This window comes from Lithobates pipiens, unplaced genomic scaffold (genome assembly GCF_037356315.1).
Source record: "Lithobates pipiens isolate NorthernLeopardFrog02 unplaced genomic scaffold, aLitPip1_a1.2 Scaffold_16, whole genome shotgun sequence".
In the NCBI taxonomy this organism is placed as follows: Eukaryota; Metazoa; Chordata; class Amphibia; order Anura; family Ranidae; genus Lithobates; species Lithobates pipiens.
In genome coordinates, this window is record NW_027507748.1 from 529,338,632 (window position 1) to 529,354,536 (window position 15,905).

The window sequence follows — 15,905 nt, forward strand, 5'->3', positions numbered from 1 at the left end:
CTCGCTCGCCCCCCTTTCCTGGCCGGCCGGGTAGCGTGCTCGGACAAGGGTCTGGTGTGGACTTTGGGGGAACCCCCACGCCGATTTTTTTCGGCGTTGGGGTTCCCCTTTAAGCCCATTCCAGGCGGCGGAGCCCGCGACGTCTCCTTCGCGGGCCCCGCCTACCTGTACACGCGCTCGAAATGGGCGGATTTGCCTCCTCCTTACGTGGGCGAGTCCGTTCATTTCAAAAGTTGAGCGAACTGTTTGCCCAACCTTGTTCGTCAAACAGTCCGCTCGTGTGTGGGCAAGTCCGCTCATGCAAATTTTGAGCGGACTGTTTGCCGAAACTGTTTGACGAACAAGGTTGGGCAAACAGTCCGCGCGTGTGTACGCGGCCTAAGACGTTTTGTTCTTTGATTCTTTTTTTTGTTCGTTTTTGCTGTTAACAATTTGTAAACTGATAGAATGCACAGAATGCTGTTTATTTTTTTGGTCTGTGCTGACATGGTTTTTTTTGACGCATCATCTATGGTAAACCACATTCTATATCCCTTAATATTTTGATATTTGGTATATGATATTATCTGGGCTGCATCCCAACAGATATTGTAAATGCTTTCTCTTTACTCTCAATAAAAACGTTGGTATTAAAAAAAAAACAAAAAAAAAACAGACAATTTAGAAGAAAACATTTTTACTTTCTGCTATAAAGCATACCTAGTAAAAAAAAAATGTAAAAAATCTAATTTCTTCATCAATTTAGGTCAAAATGTATTCTACATATTTTTGATTGAAAAAATTCAATAGCGTATATTGATTGGTTTGTGCAAAAAATTATAGTGTATGCAAACTATGGTGGCGATCAGCAATTTTTAGTGGGACTGCGACATTGGCAGACAAATCGGACACCTAACTGACACTTGAAACTTTTTGGGGGCTAGTGACATAATTACCGAGACCAGTACTAAAAAAAAATGCAATGTCACTGTACTAATGACACTGGCAGTGACGGGGTTAATATTGGCATCAAAGGGTTAAGTGTGTCCCTAGGGGGTGCTTTCTAACTGCGGGATGTGCTTTCACTAAAGGAAAATGGGGATCCGTGTTTCTGCTTGGCAAAAATGCTAGATCTCCAATTTCCTCTCCGGGAGAATGGAAATCTGTCTTGTTTACATAGACAGACCGCTGTTCTGCCTCTCTTCAGAATGATCGGCAGGTATCGCGTCTGCCAGACCCACTGATTGGCTCCCACACAAGTTCAGAAAGTCATACAAAAAAATACTGCTAAACTCGCATTTTGTTGAGATATAATGTGCATGGCATAAGTAGCTTGGACTCCTGTAGTCCAGCTGGGCAGCGGTGGTGGTCAGTGGTTCCCGAGGCAGAATGCGGTCACACAACGAGCTCAGCAGTGATGGACGGGAGGAGTGGTCGAGCTCACGTTTGGAGCATGCATGCTCCTTCATCAGGCTGTCCACACTGATACGGACCAGAACCCCTAAACTCTGTTCTGGTCTCAGCAGTAAATGAACTTGCACACCTGGACCTTGGAACTATTTCCATATCGCACTAGTTGCTTTTCTAGCGCTCCATATGTTTTCATTTTAATCTCATAACTTTAGTAACCTATTTGTTTTCGATAAAAGATTACCACACATGCAAAAAAAAGACAATCAATCGCCTGATAATTTCATTGTGTGTACTAAGCATTATTTAAAGAAAAAAACAAGAAAAAAAAACGACTCTCTTCTAAATGTTTTATTTATTTTTTGAATTTTTACATGTCCCACATGGCAGTGCCCACCTGCCAATGCCATTTTTCCACAAAGTTTGCAAATTTTCAAAAAAAAATAGTTTTTGTCTTGCATAGATTTCAATGGGGCGTTCATGCTGTGCTTGTGGGTTAGAATTTTTTTCAGTTTGGTAAATGTTCAGCTCAGTTCTCTCAACACTACAACAAAAATGTTGGCATTATCAGAAGGAAAATCATAATGAAAGACTCAAATTTTAACTTAAAGGTTTACTTTAATATCCATCTGTCTGTGCCATTTTTTCATGTTTTTTAGGAATTAAAAAAAAAAATGTTTTTAAGATAGAATGTGCCATTGCTATGGAAATGTTATGTCTTTTTGATCTGTATTACCGTATGTGTAATCTTTAGATGTCTGCTTCTATCTAGTAATTGGCTTTTTATTTTTTCTACAGAGAAGGCTATTCAGAAAAATGTGTGATGAACAATTACTTTGGTATTGGTTTAGATGCAAAGATATCTCTAGAATTTAATAATAAACGAGAAGAACACCCTGAGAAATGCAGGTAAAAACTTATTTGTAAATGGCTGTGATCTTTGCAAATTCATGTTTAACCACAAGACTATAAAAATAGTTTACAAACTATGAAGGCTTTGAAGTACTCCCTGATAGCAATTTATCTTTGCATTTATATGTATTAAGGTGTTCTTTCTTAGTTACCAGACAGGAAATGTGTCGTTTTTAAATAGAAATTGAAACTGACCATTCCAGCCTGAAATATAAAAATTGCAATTATTTCAAATATATTTATAATGGATGGAAAAAAAATAGAAACCGCCATCAGTGTTTTAAAGCAGACTTAGTTCTATTAATTTTTTTTATTTTTATTTTTAAACACGCTGTGGCCAGAGCAATACAGTGTTACCATAGTAACACTGTGCTACTCTGGGTAGGTGATCGGGATTATATTTTTACCGTTATGATTGCTTATACTAGTGAATTTCACTGAAATAGATTCATTCAGTGTGTATTGTTGTGATTAGCTGTGATTGGCCGCAGCTAATCACATGGTACAGATGGGCTTTGATTGATCCTGTCTGTACCATGTGGTCACTGACCAATCACAGCTAGAAACACAATTGTACATAATGAAAAGAAGCCATTTGTTTCTGCTTCTATGTTATCTCATCTGTCCATGCACACTTTTTTAGTCTAAAAGTGTTTTTTTGAAACTTCAGCTCTAGGAGTAGCAAAAAATACTTTATTTATTTTTTGCATTTTTGGGTTTGATTTGCTGGCAGAAAAAAATGCTGAATGCTGGGAAAAAAACTGTAAAAGCATTTTTCATCCAGCATTTTTCTGTCTTTTTTTTTTTTTTTTTTTTTTTAAGCTTCTAGTGTGCATATAGAGTCTTATAGTCTCTCATTCATACGCGATGCGCATACACATTTTCTCTGCTTTCAACACATCAACTTCAGGGACAACATGTTCATGTGCTGCTTAATATTTCCCACCCACTTTCAGATGTCCTTGTAACAAGATAATGGTATTTACTGTACCTTTTTTTTTTTTTTTTTTTTTTTCCTTAACCATAGCAATAATTGCACTTGTATTACACATGACATGCATTTCCATCTATTTTACTGTTTACATGCTGTTTTGACATGTCTTCTAACGCTAGCAATAGGTTGCGCCTTATCATGCAATTTGACCCGTCAAATCGCGTAACAGGTTGCTCCAATGTGAACGGTGGCTAATAGATATGTAATACTTTGTTGTGTATAAAGTTGTTGTCGTTCTCAGGAGATGGCATGTTCAGAGAAACACTTGATGCATGTGATTGACACATGTCATGTGACAGGTCTGTAGTTTATTGCAAACTTTAAAGATTATAGAAAAATACAATGGACCATTGCTACGTTATAATAGAATGCTTACCGCTCTGCTCCCTGTACAGTTGTGGGTCTCTTTGATTACTGCATGGTTCACCCCCTTTCAACTTGTAGGCAAAAATTAATCTGCAAAGCCTCAGCTTTTCTGTGAGATGTGTGTGTGCCCCCCCCCCCCCCCCAATTCTCTTCAAACATTCAACAATGACAAGTACTGGTTTACAGCAAAACTATAACAGCTTATGCAGGTCAAGGAGATGGCCTAAAGACTTGGGCACAGAACCAAGTACAACCAGGCCAGAAATGCTGTCAAGTGATAAAAGCAGCAAGAAAATGAGCTACACTGACAAACTGGAAACTGTTTTCTGCCTATCACCCAGTGTTAGTATGGAGAGTCCTGCTGGATATTACAAGCTACAGGGATCCATTCCCCCATGCTGCAAAGAACTGATTAAACAAGCTGGGTTTTATCCCAGATTTGATAACTTCACATTTTCATCCCCTACCAGCTCCATCATAGACTTTCCTCTTCTCCCCCATTCTCTCCTCTTCACTGAGTGTCTCTGAAAAGTAGTTGTTACAGATCTTTCAGAGACAAACGATAGGTCTCGTTTAGACTTGCGTTTTGGGAGCTGTGTTTTTGAATGTTTTCTTCCCCAAATTATACACCTAAATCCTCATTTGCATAATTGCCATTCTGCACTGTTTGTACTACTGCAGCATTTAGATGACAGATCTCAAAATGAGATGTCTGTTTTTTTTAGCATTATCATTTTATATGTAGAAACTGTAAATAAGACCTGCATATTGTGGTGTTTCAGTGTGTGTGTGTATGTATATATATAGAGGCGATTCAGTTCGCATTGTGTGCTATACAAGTATTTCATTCATTCTTTCATATTCTGTGTGTAGGTGCACATGTATGGATAAATGTTGTTTACAGTACACTGAGAGCCAATTTAAACATTAGACCAAAAACATATTCCTTGTATTTCTATACATACTTGGTCAATTAAGTGAAATCCGATCGCCTAAATGGCAATACAAATTGCACAATTTTCATGTGCCGTATCTGTTATTTTATCTGCTTCTTTCTGGTATGTTTAACAGCATCTTGTTTGTGTTGTGATTCAGAAGCAGGACCAAAAACATGATGTGGTATGGAGTACTTGGCACCAAAGAATTGCTGCAAAGAACCTACAAGAATTTAGAGCAAAAGGTTCAACTTGAGGTAATCAATAATGGTGTTATCAATGTCATGTGGTCTGGAAAGACATGAACAGAAGATATTAGGTTGAAGCCATATTGCATCAGATTAAAACGTAAAACATAATTGAGTTCACTCAAAAGAAAACCTATTTAAATCAGATGTACTCGATTTGGCTGGAATCTAGGTTGACTGGTATAATTCATCTGCCTGTGCATATATCCAGTCACCATCTTGAAAGAGCTAATGGTTGGCAGCTACTTAACTCGAATCAGTTTACACTTGGAAGAATTTATTCTGGTCAGTTTGGCTAAAAATTCTTATAGATTTTTCTCTAGCTTGTCATTATAAAAGATAAACAAAAGGGCACTAAAAATAAATTACATAAACGATAACATTAATTAATAACATAAATAAGGGCTTACCCTTGAACTTGTAGCAATGTTTTTTTGTCTTACTTTCAACACATAGGAACACATAGTCCTTTTGCTGGATGACCCTATGCATCTAGCAATAGACTGCCCTGAACTAAATCTAAATTTCCCCTATCTGATATTTTCTCAGTCCATTCAGAAAAATATTTAAGGCATGCCTCTTTGCTATGCCAGCAGAACCTTGCCATGGTTGTCAGTAGGAGCTGATGAGACAGCCCTTCTGTCTCCTAGATTTGTTTATTTAAAGCTCAATTGAACACTCAGTTAAATAAAATTCACATTCATCAAAACAAAAGTTGTTCCATGTCTTGCAGTTCATTTTCTTCTCAAGAAGAAAAGCCTGATTCCTGCCCAATAGCTGTAGCTGCTGACTTAATAAACGCACATGTACCTGCCCCAGGATCCAGCGATGTCCTCACATGACTTGGCTCTTTGCCTGTCTTCGGATCCAGTTGCAGACATCTTAACTGTCGGCAGCCGACTCCTTTTAGCTTCACAGCTGGCTGCCCACAGCTTATTCACGAGCTGTGTTGTGCCCTGAGAATGGCCCCTCAGTCTCCTGGGACTTTTGCCGAGTCAAAAGTTCAGTCGGATCACCTCGGCAATCTGAGCAGAAGTTTGCCCCCCTTCCCCTGCAGGCTGCGGCGAAAGGGGCGAACATCCGCTTGGATTGCCGCATCAATCCAGTCAAAGTGGGAGGGTTCAAAATCGTGTTTCCCCCCTAACCCCCAAAAAAGCATTCCAAATATGGGGGGAAGGTAAAGTGGAACTTCCCCTTTTGGGTGAAGTTAAATTTGAATCACTTCCTGCCCATAGGCCGTCATATGACATCCTGGACTTTGAGTGGGGATATCTAAATGATGCTTGCAGCTACAGGCATCATCCAGATATCATCTTTTTCAGGCAGCAATTCTGTGCACCGTACAATCATGGCAGCAGTTCAGCCGCTTGATCTTTCTTACAAGTGGTGGGGGGTGTTTCTCCTGCAGAAGTAAACAATGCCGGGGACGCTGCTGGAAAGGCAGAGAGAGTGTTTAAATTTTTTATTTTTTTTATCTCAGCCATTCCAGTCTGGAGGAAAGATGTGGAGTCTTATTGACCCCACATCTCTCCATAAAGAGGGCCTGTCATGCACTATTCAAATTACAAGGGATTTTTACATTCCTTGTAATAGAAATAAACGAAAACTTTAATTTTTTTTATAGCGAAAGTGTATGAAAAAAGTAAAATAAAGAATACAATTTTTTAACCACTTCAGCCCCAGAAGAATTGGCTGCTCAATGACCAGACAATTTTTTGCGACATGGCACTGCGTCGCTTTAACTGACAATTGCGCAGTTGTGCTAGGTTGTACCCAAACAAAATTTACATCCTTTTTTTCCCCACAAATAGAGATTTCTTTTGGTGGTATTTGATCATCATCTGCAGTTTTTATTTTTTGCGCTATAAACAAAAAAAATAAAAAAATTGGGGGAAAAAAACACAATATTTTGTACTTTTTGCTATAATAGCCCCAATTTTTTTTTTTTTTAAGCCAATTTTTTTACTCAGTTTAGACCAATATGTATTTTTCTACATATTTTTAGTAATATAAATTGCAAAAAGCGTATATTGATTGGTTTGCGCAAAAGTTATAGCATCTGCAAGATAGGGGATACATTTATGGCATTTTTATTATTTTCTTTTACTAGTAATGGCGGCGATCTGTGTTTTTTATAGAGACTGCGACATTATGGTGGACACTTTTGACACATTTTTGGGTTGATTGACAATTCTACAGCAATGCAATGCACCGATTACTGAGTAAATGGTACTGGCAGGGAAGGGATTAACACTAGGGGGCGATCAAGAGGTTAACTGTGGGCAATGGGACTGACTATAGGAGATGAGAGATTGTGGTTCCCAGCTCGTATGAACTCAAGTTTTCTCTCTCCTGTGTGTTTACTCTCATGCCCGCGATCGCTTGTGACCGGTGGTCATCATGACCGCCGGTCATGACCATCTGCACCCCCGCTATCCCACTTAAAGGGACTGACGTATAGCTACAACAGTTCGCGGTATCGTGCCGACCTGCCACAATATAATGACGGCGGCTGGTCAGCAATTGGTTAAAGCGCCCCCATTTCGCGTGCTCATACACAGAAGTGAATGCCTACGTAAGTTGCGCCCATGTATGTAAACTGTTCAAATCACACGTGAGCTATCGCCGCGTGCATTAAAGCGTGTGCAGCAATTCTAGCCCAAGACCTCTGTAACTCTAGACGGGTAACCTGTAAAAAAATGTAACTCATCGCTTATGGAGATTTTAAAGTTTGGCACCATTCCACAAATGTGCACAATTTAAAAGCGTTACATGTTTGGTATCTAGTTACTCAGCATGATCTCATCTTTCACATTATACAAAAAAACTGGGCTAATTTTACTGTGTTTTTATTTATTTATTTTAATTCATTAAACTGTTTTGTTTCCAAAAAAACGCACCTGAAAAATCGCTGCACAAATACTACGTGTGACATAAAAAGTTGCAAAGTCCGCCATTTTATTCCCTAGGGTCTCTGCTAAAAAAAAAACATATGTAATTTTTGGGGGGTTTTGAGTAATTTTCTAGAAAAAAAATTTTTTACATGCAGGAGCGAAGTGCCAGAATTGGCCCGGATGGGAAGTGGTTGGCAACAGCTTCAGTAAATATACAATAAAGAGGGAGCCAACTGAAACCCTTTTTTTTTCTTTCTTTCTTTCTTTTTTTTTTTTATTATTATTATTTGAATGCACTTGGGATATATTTAGCTCATTTAAACTCAAGTTTCACTTGTTCTTTACATAGAGTGAGTGTAACATTGGATTATTTGTGTTTCTTCAGTTTTGTTGTATTACAAGAACAGGTATCTCTTTATGCTTGCTGCTTCATAAGCACAGAAAACAGCATCATGCTGTTTTACAGCGTGTGCATTTTTTATTTGAGAGTCCCACAATCAGAAGAATGTTTAATTGTTCAGCCTGAAGCTGTTAATGTGCAAAGGCAGATTAAAAGCTGGGCTCATCAACCTATTTTTTTTTCTATATAATTTCATTGTCTGCTGAATATTTCCCTTTCCTTTATGCTAGTAGAAAAATCCCCTGTAAGTCATTGAGAAATGTATCCAGCTTGATGGGCAAGTCACTCAGCAGGGGGGGGTTAAATGTTGTGGTTCATTACTTTGACTGTCTTCAGCCTATAGCTTTAGCTTGTTGTTTTCTTCATGTACAATCAATCTTTCTTGATGGTATAATAAATGTTCCTTTATTTCTTCTGATTTTTTTTTTTTTTTTTACAGTGTGATGGGCAGTATATCCCGCTACCCAGCCTCCAGGGCATTGCAGTATTAAACATTCCTAGTTATGCCGGTGGCACCAATTTCTGGGGTGGAACCAAAGAAGATGATGTAAGTTCAGTAGATCAAAGGAAGTCAGGCACAGTCTTGTTCTATTTTCTTTTACTGTGTCATCTAGGATCTGATCACACTTTTCCTCATAGCTTTCTTGCTGTCAGACCAGAAATATACCAAACATTCCAGCTACTAGTGCTATTTTAGGCATGGGAACTTTTTTGTAGCTAGCACAGGAATCTGGTCATACAAGAATAATCATTTCCTGGTTTGTAGCAATAGGATATATGCACAGTTGAGCAAGAGATTACAGTATACACGCAGGCTCAAAATGAGTATTCACTAAGAAGTGCTTGAAAGAAATGCACTTTTCCTACTCAGGTGAGATATGGTAATATGAAAAGTTAAGTAAAACTGTCCCCCTTTTTCATTTATGTAGCTTTTCTTTATATTTCTTAACATGTCAAGTTTGATATCACAATAATCAAGAAAATTATGAGGAACATTAATATAGAGTGATTCTGGATGATATTGCTTATTTTATTTTTTACCTACAGGTATGCTTATAATAAAGTTTACCTGTAGGTATGAATTTCTCCTAAACGTGCACTGTTCAGGAGATATTCTAGCAAGCCGCAGTCGATTCTGTCACCGGCACATACGCTCTAAAGAAGTGACATACTCCTGCCATTTGTTCAGAGCTATGTGCTGTGGTCGAGACTCCCGCGCGAGTGACATCATCAAGGCTAGGCCAATGAAGCGGCCGCAGCCCGCAAAACCTAGAAGGAAGACCAAGTGAAGACAGAAGCCTTTGCAGCGGTGATAGCACACCACTGGAGGGCTTCATTTTAAGGTAAGTCCTTCATAATGTGCTAATATTCGATGCATACTAGCACTTTTTTTGTAAAGAGTTTTCTACATCTTTAATTGTCCGTTCAAACCAGAATGCGGTGCAGGAAAAACACTACATTCAAAACGCACTGCACTGCCTTTTGCAATCTGCTGCAGGTGCCAGTACGTTACTGGCACCTCAAACACAGATTGCAAATGCAGTGTGTTTGCACCTGACAGATTGCATAGTTCTGCAGTAAAGGCAATTTGGTGCATCGTGTTTTTCAAAAGTAACGCATACACTACTTTTTTGTGCATTCTGGTGACAAATGAAATGGGTGCCAAATCGTACTGCAGGGGAATGCTTTTTCTACTGTAAACTGGCCGTAAAAGAATGTTATACTCAGTTTAGGAGTGAGTGGTAGTTTTCTGACTTGATATCTGTAGCCCATGTTGGGTTGAGGATTTTTTAATGTTTCAGCACTGTTGTGTTCTGGCAACCCCAACCCCCCCCCCCACCCCACACCCTGCATGTCCTGACAGACCAACATGCACACTGACAGAATTTCGGCCATTCTTTTCTTTACGTGTCATTCTGCCCTTGTGTACAGGCCTTTAGACACCTTTCTCTTTGGCTTCCATTTTCGGAAAAACAAAAGACTTATAGATCTTGCCCTGTGTATTGTACATATAGGAACATTTTTAACATATATGAAGGACCCTATGCACCCTCATTTTAACCTTCTAAATTAAAAATACTGAAAACAATTTAGAATGTGATTGGTTGCTCAGGACAACTACATACAATTGCTTATCTAATGCGTACAAAACCTCGTTGTGTTTCCACATATGGGAAACATTTCTGTTCTTGTGACCTATATGGTTTTGCCTTTCCTAGATATTCGGTGCTCCCTCATTTGATGATAAAATTTTAGAAGTAGTTGCAGTATTTGGGAGCATGCAAATGGCAGTTTCCAGGGTGATCAAGCTCCAGCATCACAGGATAGCTCAGGTAAGTGTTATACTACAACTTACATGAGTGCTCTCCCTGGATTTTTTATTTTTTTCAGCCAGGTGGGATTAAAAAAAAAAATAGGTGGTCCATAGGTAATGGGAGGTGGCGGGGGGGGGGGGGGGGGGGGGCTGAGACAGCTTACAGAGATATTGAAATGTTTATGAAATCTTTATTTTCAGTGTAAAAAAAGAAAAATCCTTGCCAAAAAAGTAGGCAGCTCAAAAATATTTTAGATGGCTCATATATATAAATTTAAATTTTCATTAGTATGATGTTTTATGGAATGCTCCCAAGATTGCTGCCTCACAAACATATATATATATATATATATATATATATATTATAGATAGGTGTGTGTGTGTGTGTGTGTGTGTGTGTGTGTGTGTGTGTGTGTGTGTGTGTGTGTGTGTGTGTGTGTATGTATGTGTGTATGTATATATATATATATATATATAATAGATAGGTGTGTATATATATATATATATATATATATATATATATATATATATATACACCTAACATATACATTATGTGTTTATATATTTCGCTCTTACAATGCGAGCTGCTGGTGGCATTAGGGTTTTTTTAGACCCTTGATGCCTCCACTACCTCCAGCTCCACACACAGTCCTGATGTTTGGCTTACCCTTCCCTTGCTGCTGGGATTCAACAATTGCCTCCTGCTCTCCATCTGGATTTTGTCTGCAGTAATCCCAGGTTCACAAAAGAGTAAGGGGGCAAAAGCAGACTTTATTGTTGTTTTCCAAGGAGATTCTGCTAATAGAACCTATTTTGGTAAGAACGGTATTAGAGATGATGGATTGTTTCTTTTTACGTCTGTAGCGATAATAAATAGTGGCTGTACAAGTCGTCATTTAACAGGTAGCATAAACAAAACAAACATGGACACACAAATCCGTTATCTGTCGATCATAAAAAATAATGTTAATGGTATATTACATTTTCAGAAATGTTGGTTATGTTCCTGATGTCCCTTGAGAGCCACACATTATATTTGTAGCCACAAGTTTGGTACCACTGATCTAGACAATACATCTAATGCATCTGTTGCTTGTTTCCTAGTGCCGATCTGTGAAGATCACTATTCTCGGAGAGGAGGGTGTTCCTGTACAAGTAGATGGTGAAGCATGGATTCAGCCACCTGGGGTGATTAAAATTGTACACAAAAATAGGGCACAGATGTTAACCAGGGACAGGGTAAGTCCAATTAAGATGACTGCTGAATGCATTTACAATTCCAACTTATAGTAAGAATTTAAAGCCCAACTACAAGGAATTACAAAAAAACTACCCTTGCAATAGTAGCTCTGCATTGTACTTGATGATGTCATGTGATCGCAGTCTGGAGCACTTTATAAAGAAGGCTGCAAGTGACATACTGCACAGATGGCCAAAGCCTGTTAATGAGGAATAAAACAAGCATACTGGTATGTTCACATGGGGGGGTTGAAATCTATTTCATTGCGAGTTCGGGGGCGATTGGAAAGACATCTGTGTGGGTTCATTCACAGATGTCCATTGAAAACTCCCCCCAAGTCGTCAAAAGTAGTGCAGGAACTAGTATTGGAAATGTGCGCATCGCCGAAACGTCTGACTGATTCGGACTATGCCATTGCCGGCAAAAGGCTGTTATTTGACATGTCAAATCTCCCCAATGTGACACATCACAGATCTTGTTGACAGATTACTGGTAGGGGCTGGGGAAGACCCAGCTGTCATGGTGCACGTTGGCACCAATGACAAAGTCAGAGGCAGATGGCAGTCTTAAAGAACGATTTTGCAGACTTGGAAGCTAGATTAAAAAAAAAGGACCTCCACGATAGTATTCTCAGGAATACTACCGGTACATTGAGCCACACCAGAATGACAGAGGGAGATTAGGGAAGTAAACAAGTGGCTGAAGAGCTGGTTTAGTAAGGAGGGGTTTGGGTTCCTGGGGGACTGGGCCAACTTCTCGGACAATAACCATTACTATAGAAGGGGTGGACTGCACCTAAATGAGGAGGCTGCAGATCATCTGGGAATGAAGATGGCCAAAAAGTTGGAGGGGTTTTTAAACTAGGCCACGGGGGGGTCCAGAGGTAGAGCGCGGAACATATTCCAGGGGGTAGTATTGGGGGCATTAGTGATAGGTTGACCAAAGCACATAAAACCAAGGTAAGTATAGTAGCAGTCCTAGTTGCAATCTCGGAACACCCAAGAAGAGGATAACATGTGACCGGTCTAAACTATGTGGCATGTTCACCAATGCCAGGAGCCTGGTGGACAAGATGTGTGAACTAGAGATACTGTTGTACGAGGAGGATTTGGATTTTGTGGGAATTTCAGAGACCTGGTTCAACAGCTCTCATGATTGGCTGGCACCCATTCAAGGGTATACACTTTATCACAAGGATAGAGAGGGTAAAAAGGGGAGGGGTATATATCAAGAATAATGTACAAGTGAATGTGAGAGATTACATCACTAAGGGAGCTAGGGAGGAGGTGGAATCCTTATGGGTAGAGCATCAAAGTGATGAAACTAAGGGGAAAATAATACTGGGAGTATGCTATAGGAGAGACAGATCTCCTATCACAAATTGGATTAGCAGCAAGAAGGGGAAGTGTTATCATGGGAGATTTTAATTATCCAGACATAGACTGGGTGGAGGAAATCACACATTCATCTAAGGCCTGCCAATTCCTAAATGTCTTGCAGGACAATTTTATGCCTCAGATGGTAGATGCACCAAACAGAAATAAAGCGTTACTGGATCTACTGACCAACAATACAGACCTGATCACAGCTGATTGGAGAAAAGCCAATGTAGAACCAATATTTAAAAAGGGCCCAAAATACATCCCTGGGAATTAGACCAGTTAGCCTAACTTCAATAGTATGTAAACTCTTGGAGGGGATGATAAGGGACTATATACAAGATTTTAGTAATGAGAACAGTATCATTAACAGTAATCCGCATGGATTCATGAAGAATCGTTCTTGCCAAACCAATCTATTAACCTTCTATGGGGAGGTGAGTTGCCATCTAGATAAAGGAAGGCCCGTAGACGTGGTGTATCTGGATTTTGCAAATGCATTTCACACCGTTCCCCATAAACGTTTACTGTACAAAATAAGAGCCGTTGGCATGGACCATAGGGAGAGTACATGGATTGAAAACTGGCTACAAGGCCAAGTTCAGAGGGTGGTGATAAATGGTGAGTACTCAGAATGGTCAGGGGTGGGTATTGGGGTACCCCAGGGTTCTGTGCTGGGACCAATCCTGTTTCATTTGTTCATAAATTACCTGGAGGATGGGGTAAACGGTTCAATCTTTGTTTTTGCGGACGATACTAAGCTAAGCAGGGAAACCTTGCAAAAATATCTGAACAAATTAATGGGGTGGGCAACTATATGGCAAATATTGGGTTCATTGTAGAAAAATTTAATATAATACATTTGGGTGGGAAAAATATGAATGCAATCTATATACTGAGGGGAGAACCTCTGGGGGAATCTAGGATGGAAAAGGACCTGGGGGTCGTAGTAGATGATAGGCTCAGCAAAGGGATGCAATGCCAAGTTGCTGCTAATAAAGCAAACAGAATATTGGCATGCATTAAAAAGAGGATTAATTCCGGAGATAAAACGATAATTCTCCCGCTCTACAAGACTCTGGTCCGGCCGCATCTAGAGAGTATGCTGTTTAGTTCTGGGCACCAGTCCTCGGGGAAGGATCTACTGGAAATGGAGCAAGTACAAGGGCAACAAAGCTTATAAAGGGTCTGGAGGTTATTAGTTATGAGGAAAGGTTGCGAGCACTGTACTTATTCTCTCTGGAGAAGACGCTTGAGAGGGGATATGATTTAAATTTTACAAATACTGTACTGGTGACCCAACAATAGGGATGAAGCTTTTTCATGGAAGGGAGTTTAACCCCTTCCCGCCAAGTGTACGCAGATGTGCGTACTCGGCTTCCGGGGGGTATACCGGGATGATGCCCGCACCTGCAGGCATCATCCCGGTACCGTTCTTTTCAGCGGGCGATTAGCTATCCAGCCATAACAACCGATGCGGCTAAAAGCCGCTCGGCTGTTATGCCGGAGGAGCGGGAGGGGATGTCCCCCCCTCCCGCCGCTGTTAGCGGTGCTCCCGCTCGATCGAGAGCACCGATTCAAATTCCGCCGCCTCCGGCAGCTGGGGAGGAACTGGAACGAAGCCGTAATCGGCTTCGTTCCAGTCTCCTCATAGTAAACATGGAAGCGATGTCATGACGTCACTTCCCGTTTACTCGGCTGCCAATGGCGCCGGTTTTAAAAATATATACGGTATTCAGAATCGCCGTTTTCGGCGATCTGAATACATTGATGTGTAAAGGAGGGGTGGGGGTCTTTTTAGACCCCTGATCCCTCCATAAAGAGTACCTGTCACCACCAATTACTGTCACAAGGGATGTTTACATTCCTTGTGACAGCAATAAAAGTGATCAAATTTATTTTTATTTTTTAAAACAATTTAGTCATTTTAAAATAAATAAAATAAATAAATAAAAAATTTTTTAAAGCGCCCGCCGTTCCCGCGAGCTCGCGAAGCAAAGAAAACGCATACGGAAGTCGTGCCCGTGTATGTAAACGGTGTTCAGATCACACATGTGAGGTATCACCGCGATCGTCAGAGCGAGAGCAATAATTCTAGCACTAGACCTCCTCTGTAACGCTAACCTGGTAACCGTAAAAAAAAAATTTAAGCGTCGCCTATTGAGATTTTTAGGTACCGTACTTTGTCTCTTAATCCACAAGTGCGCACAATTATAAAGTGTGGCATGTTTGGTATCTATTTAATTGGCGTAACATTATCTTTCACATTACGCAAAAAAATTTGGCTAATTTTACTGTTTTTTTTTTTTTTTAATTCATGAAAGTGTCCCTTTTCCCAAAAAGTTGCGTTTAAAACACTGCTGCGCAAATACCGTGTGACATAAAATATTGCAACAATCGCCGTTTTATTCTCTAGAGTCTCTGCTAAAAAAATATATATAATGTTTGGGGGTTCCAAGTAATTTACTAGCAAAAAATATGGATTTTAACTTGTAAACTCCAAATTCCAAAAATAGGCTTAGTCATGAAAGGGTTAACAAGACTCGTGGCCACTCATTAAAATTCGAAGAAAAGAGGTTTAACCTTAAACTACATAGAGGGTTCTTTACTGTAAGAGCAGCAAGGATGTGGAATTCCCTTCCACATACAGTGGTCCCAGCGGGGAGCATCGATAGTTTCAAGAAACTATTAGATAAGCACCTGGACGACGACAACATAAAGGGATATGCAAAGTAATACTGACATATAATCACACACATAAGTTTGACTTGATAAGACTTTTCTTTTTTCGACCTCCTCTACTATGTAACTATAAATGGGGGCTACTACCAGAT

The 15,905-nt window shown here is 39.8% G+C and overlaps 1 protein-coding gene across 2 annotated transcripts in view; it reads left to right on the forward strand.

The window, feature by feature from the left end:
* Positions 1–15,905, forward strand: part of DGKH (diacylglycerol kinase eta) — a 363,187-nt gene that overhangs the window by 270,031 nt on the left and 77,251 nt on the right. For both annotated transcript variants that reach the window (XM_077483186.1, XM_077483187.1), the window contains exons 19-23: positions 2,188–2,298; positions 4,757–4,853; positions 8,578–8,685; positions 10,358–10,471; positions 11,557–11,691. In XM_077483186.1, the coding sequence (XP_077339312.1) occupies positions 2,188–2,298; positions 4,757–4,853; positions 8,578–8,685; positions 10,358–10,471; positions 11,557–11,691 (565 nt within the window). The remainder of the gene's footprint in view (positions 1–2,187; positions 2,299–4,756; positions 4,854–8,577; positions 8,686–10,357; positions 10,472–11,556; positions 11,692–15,905) is intronic.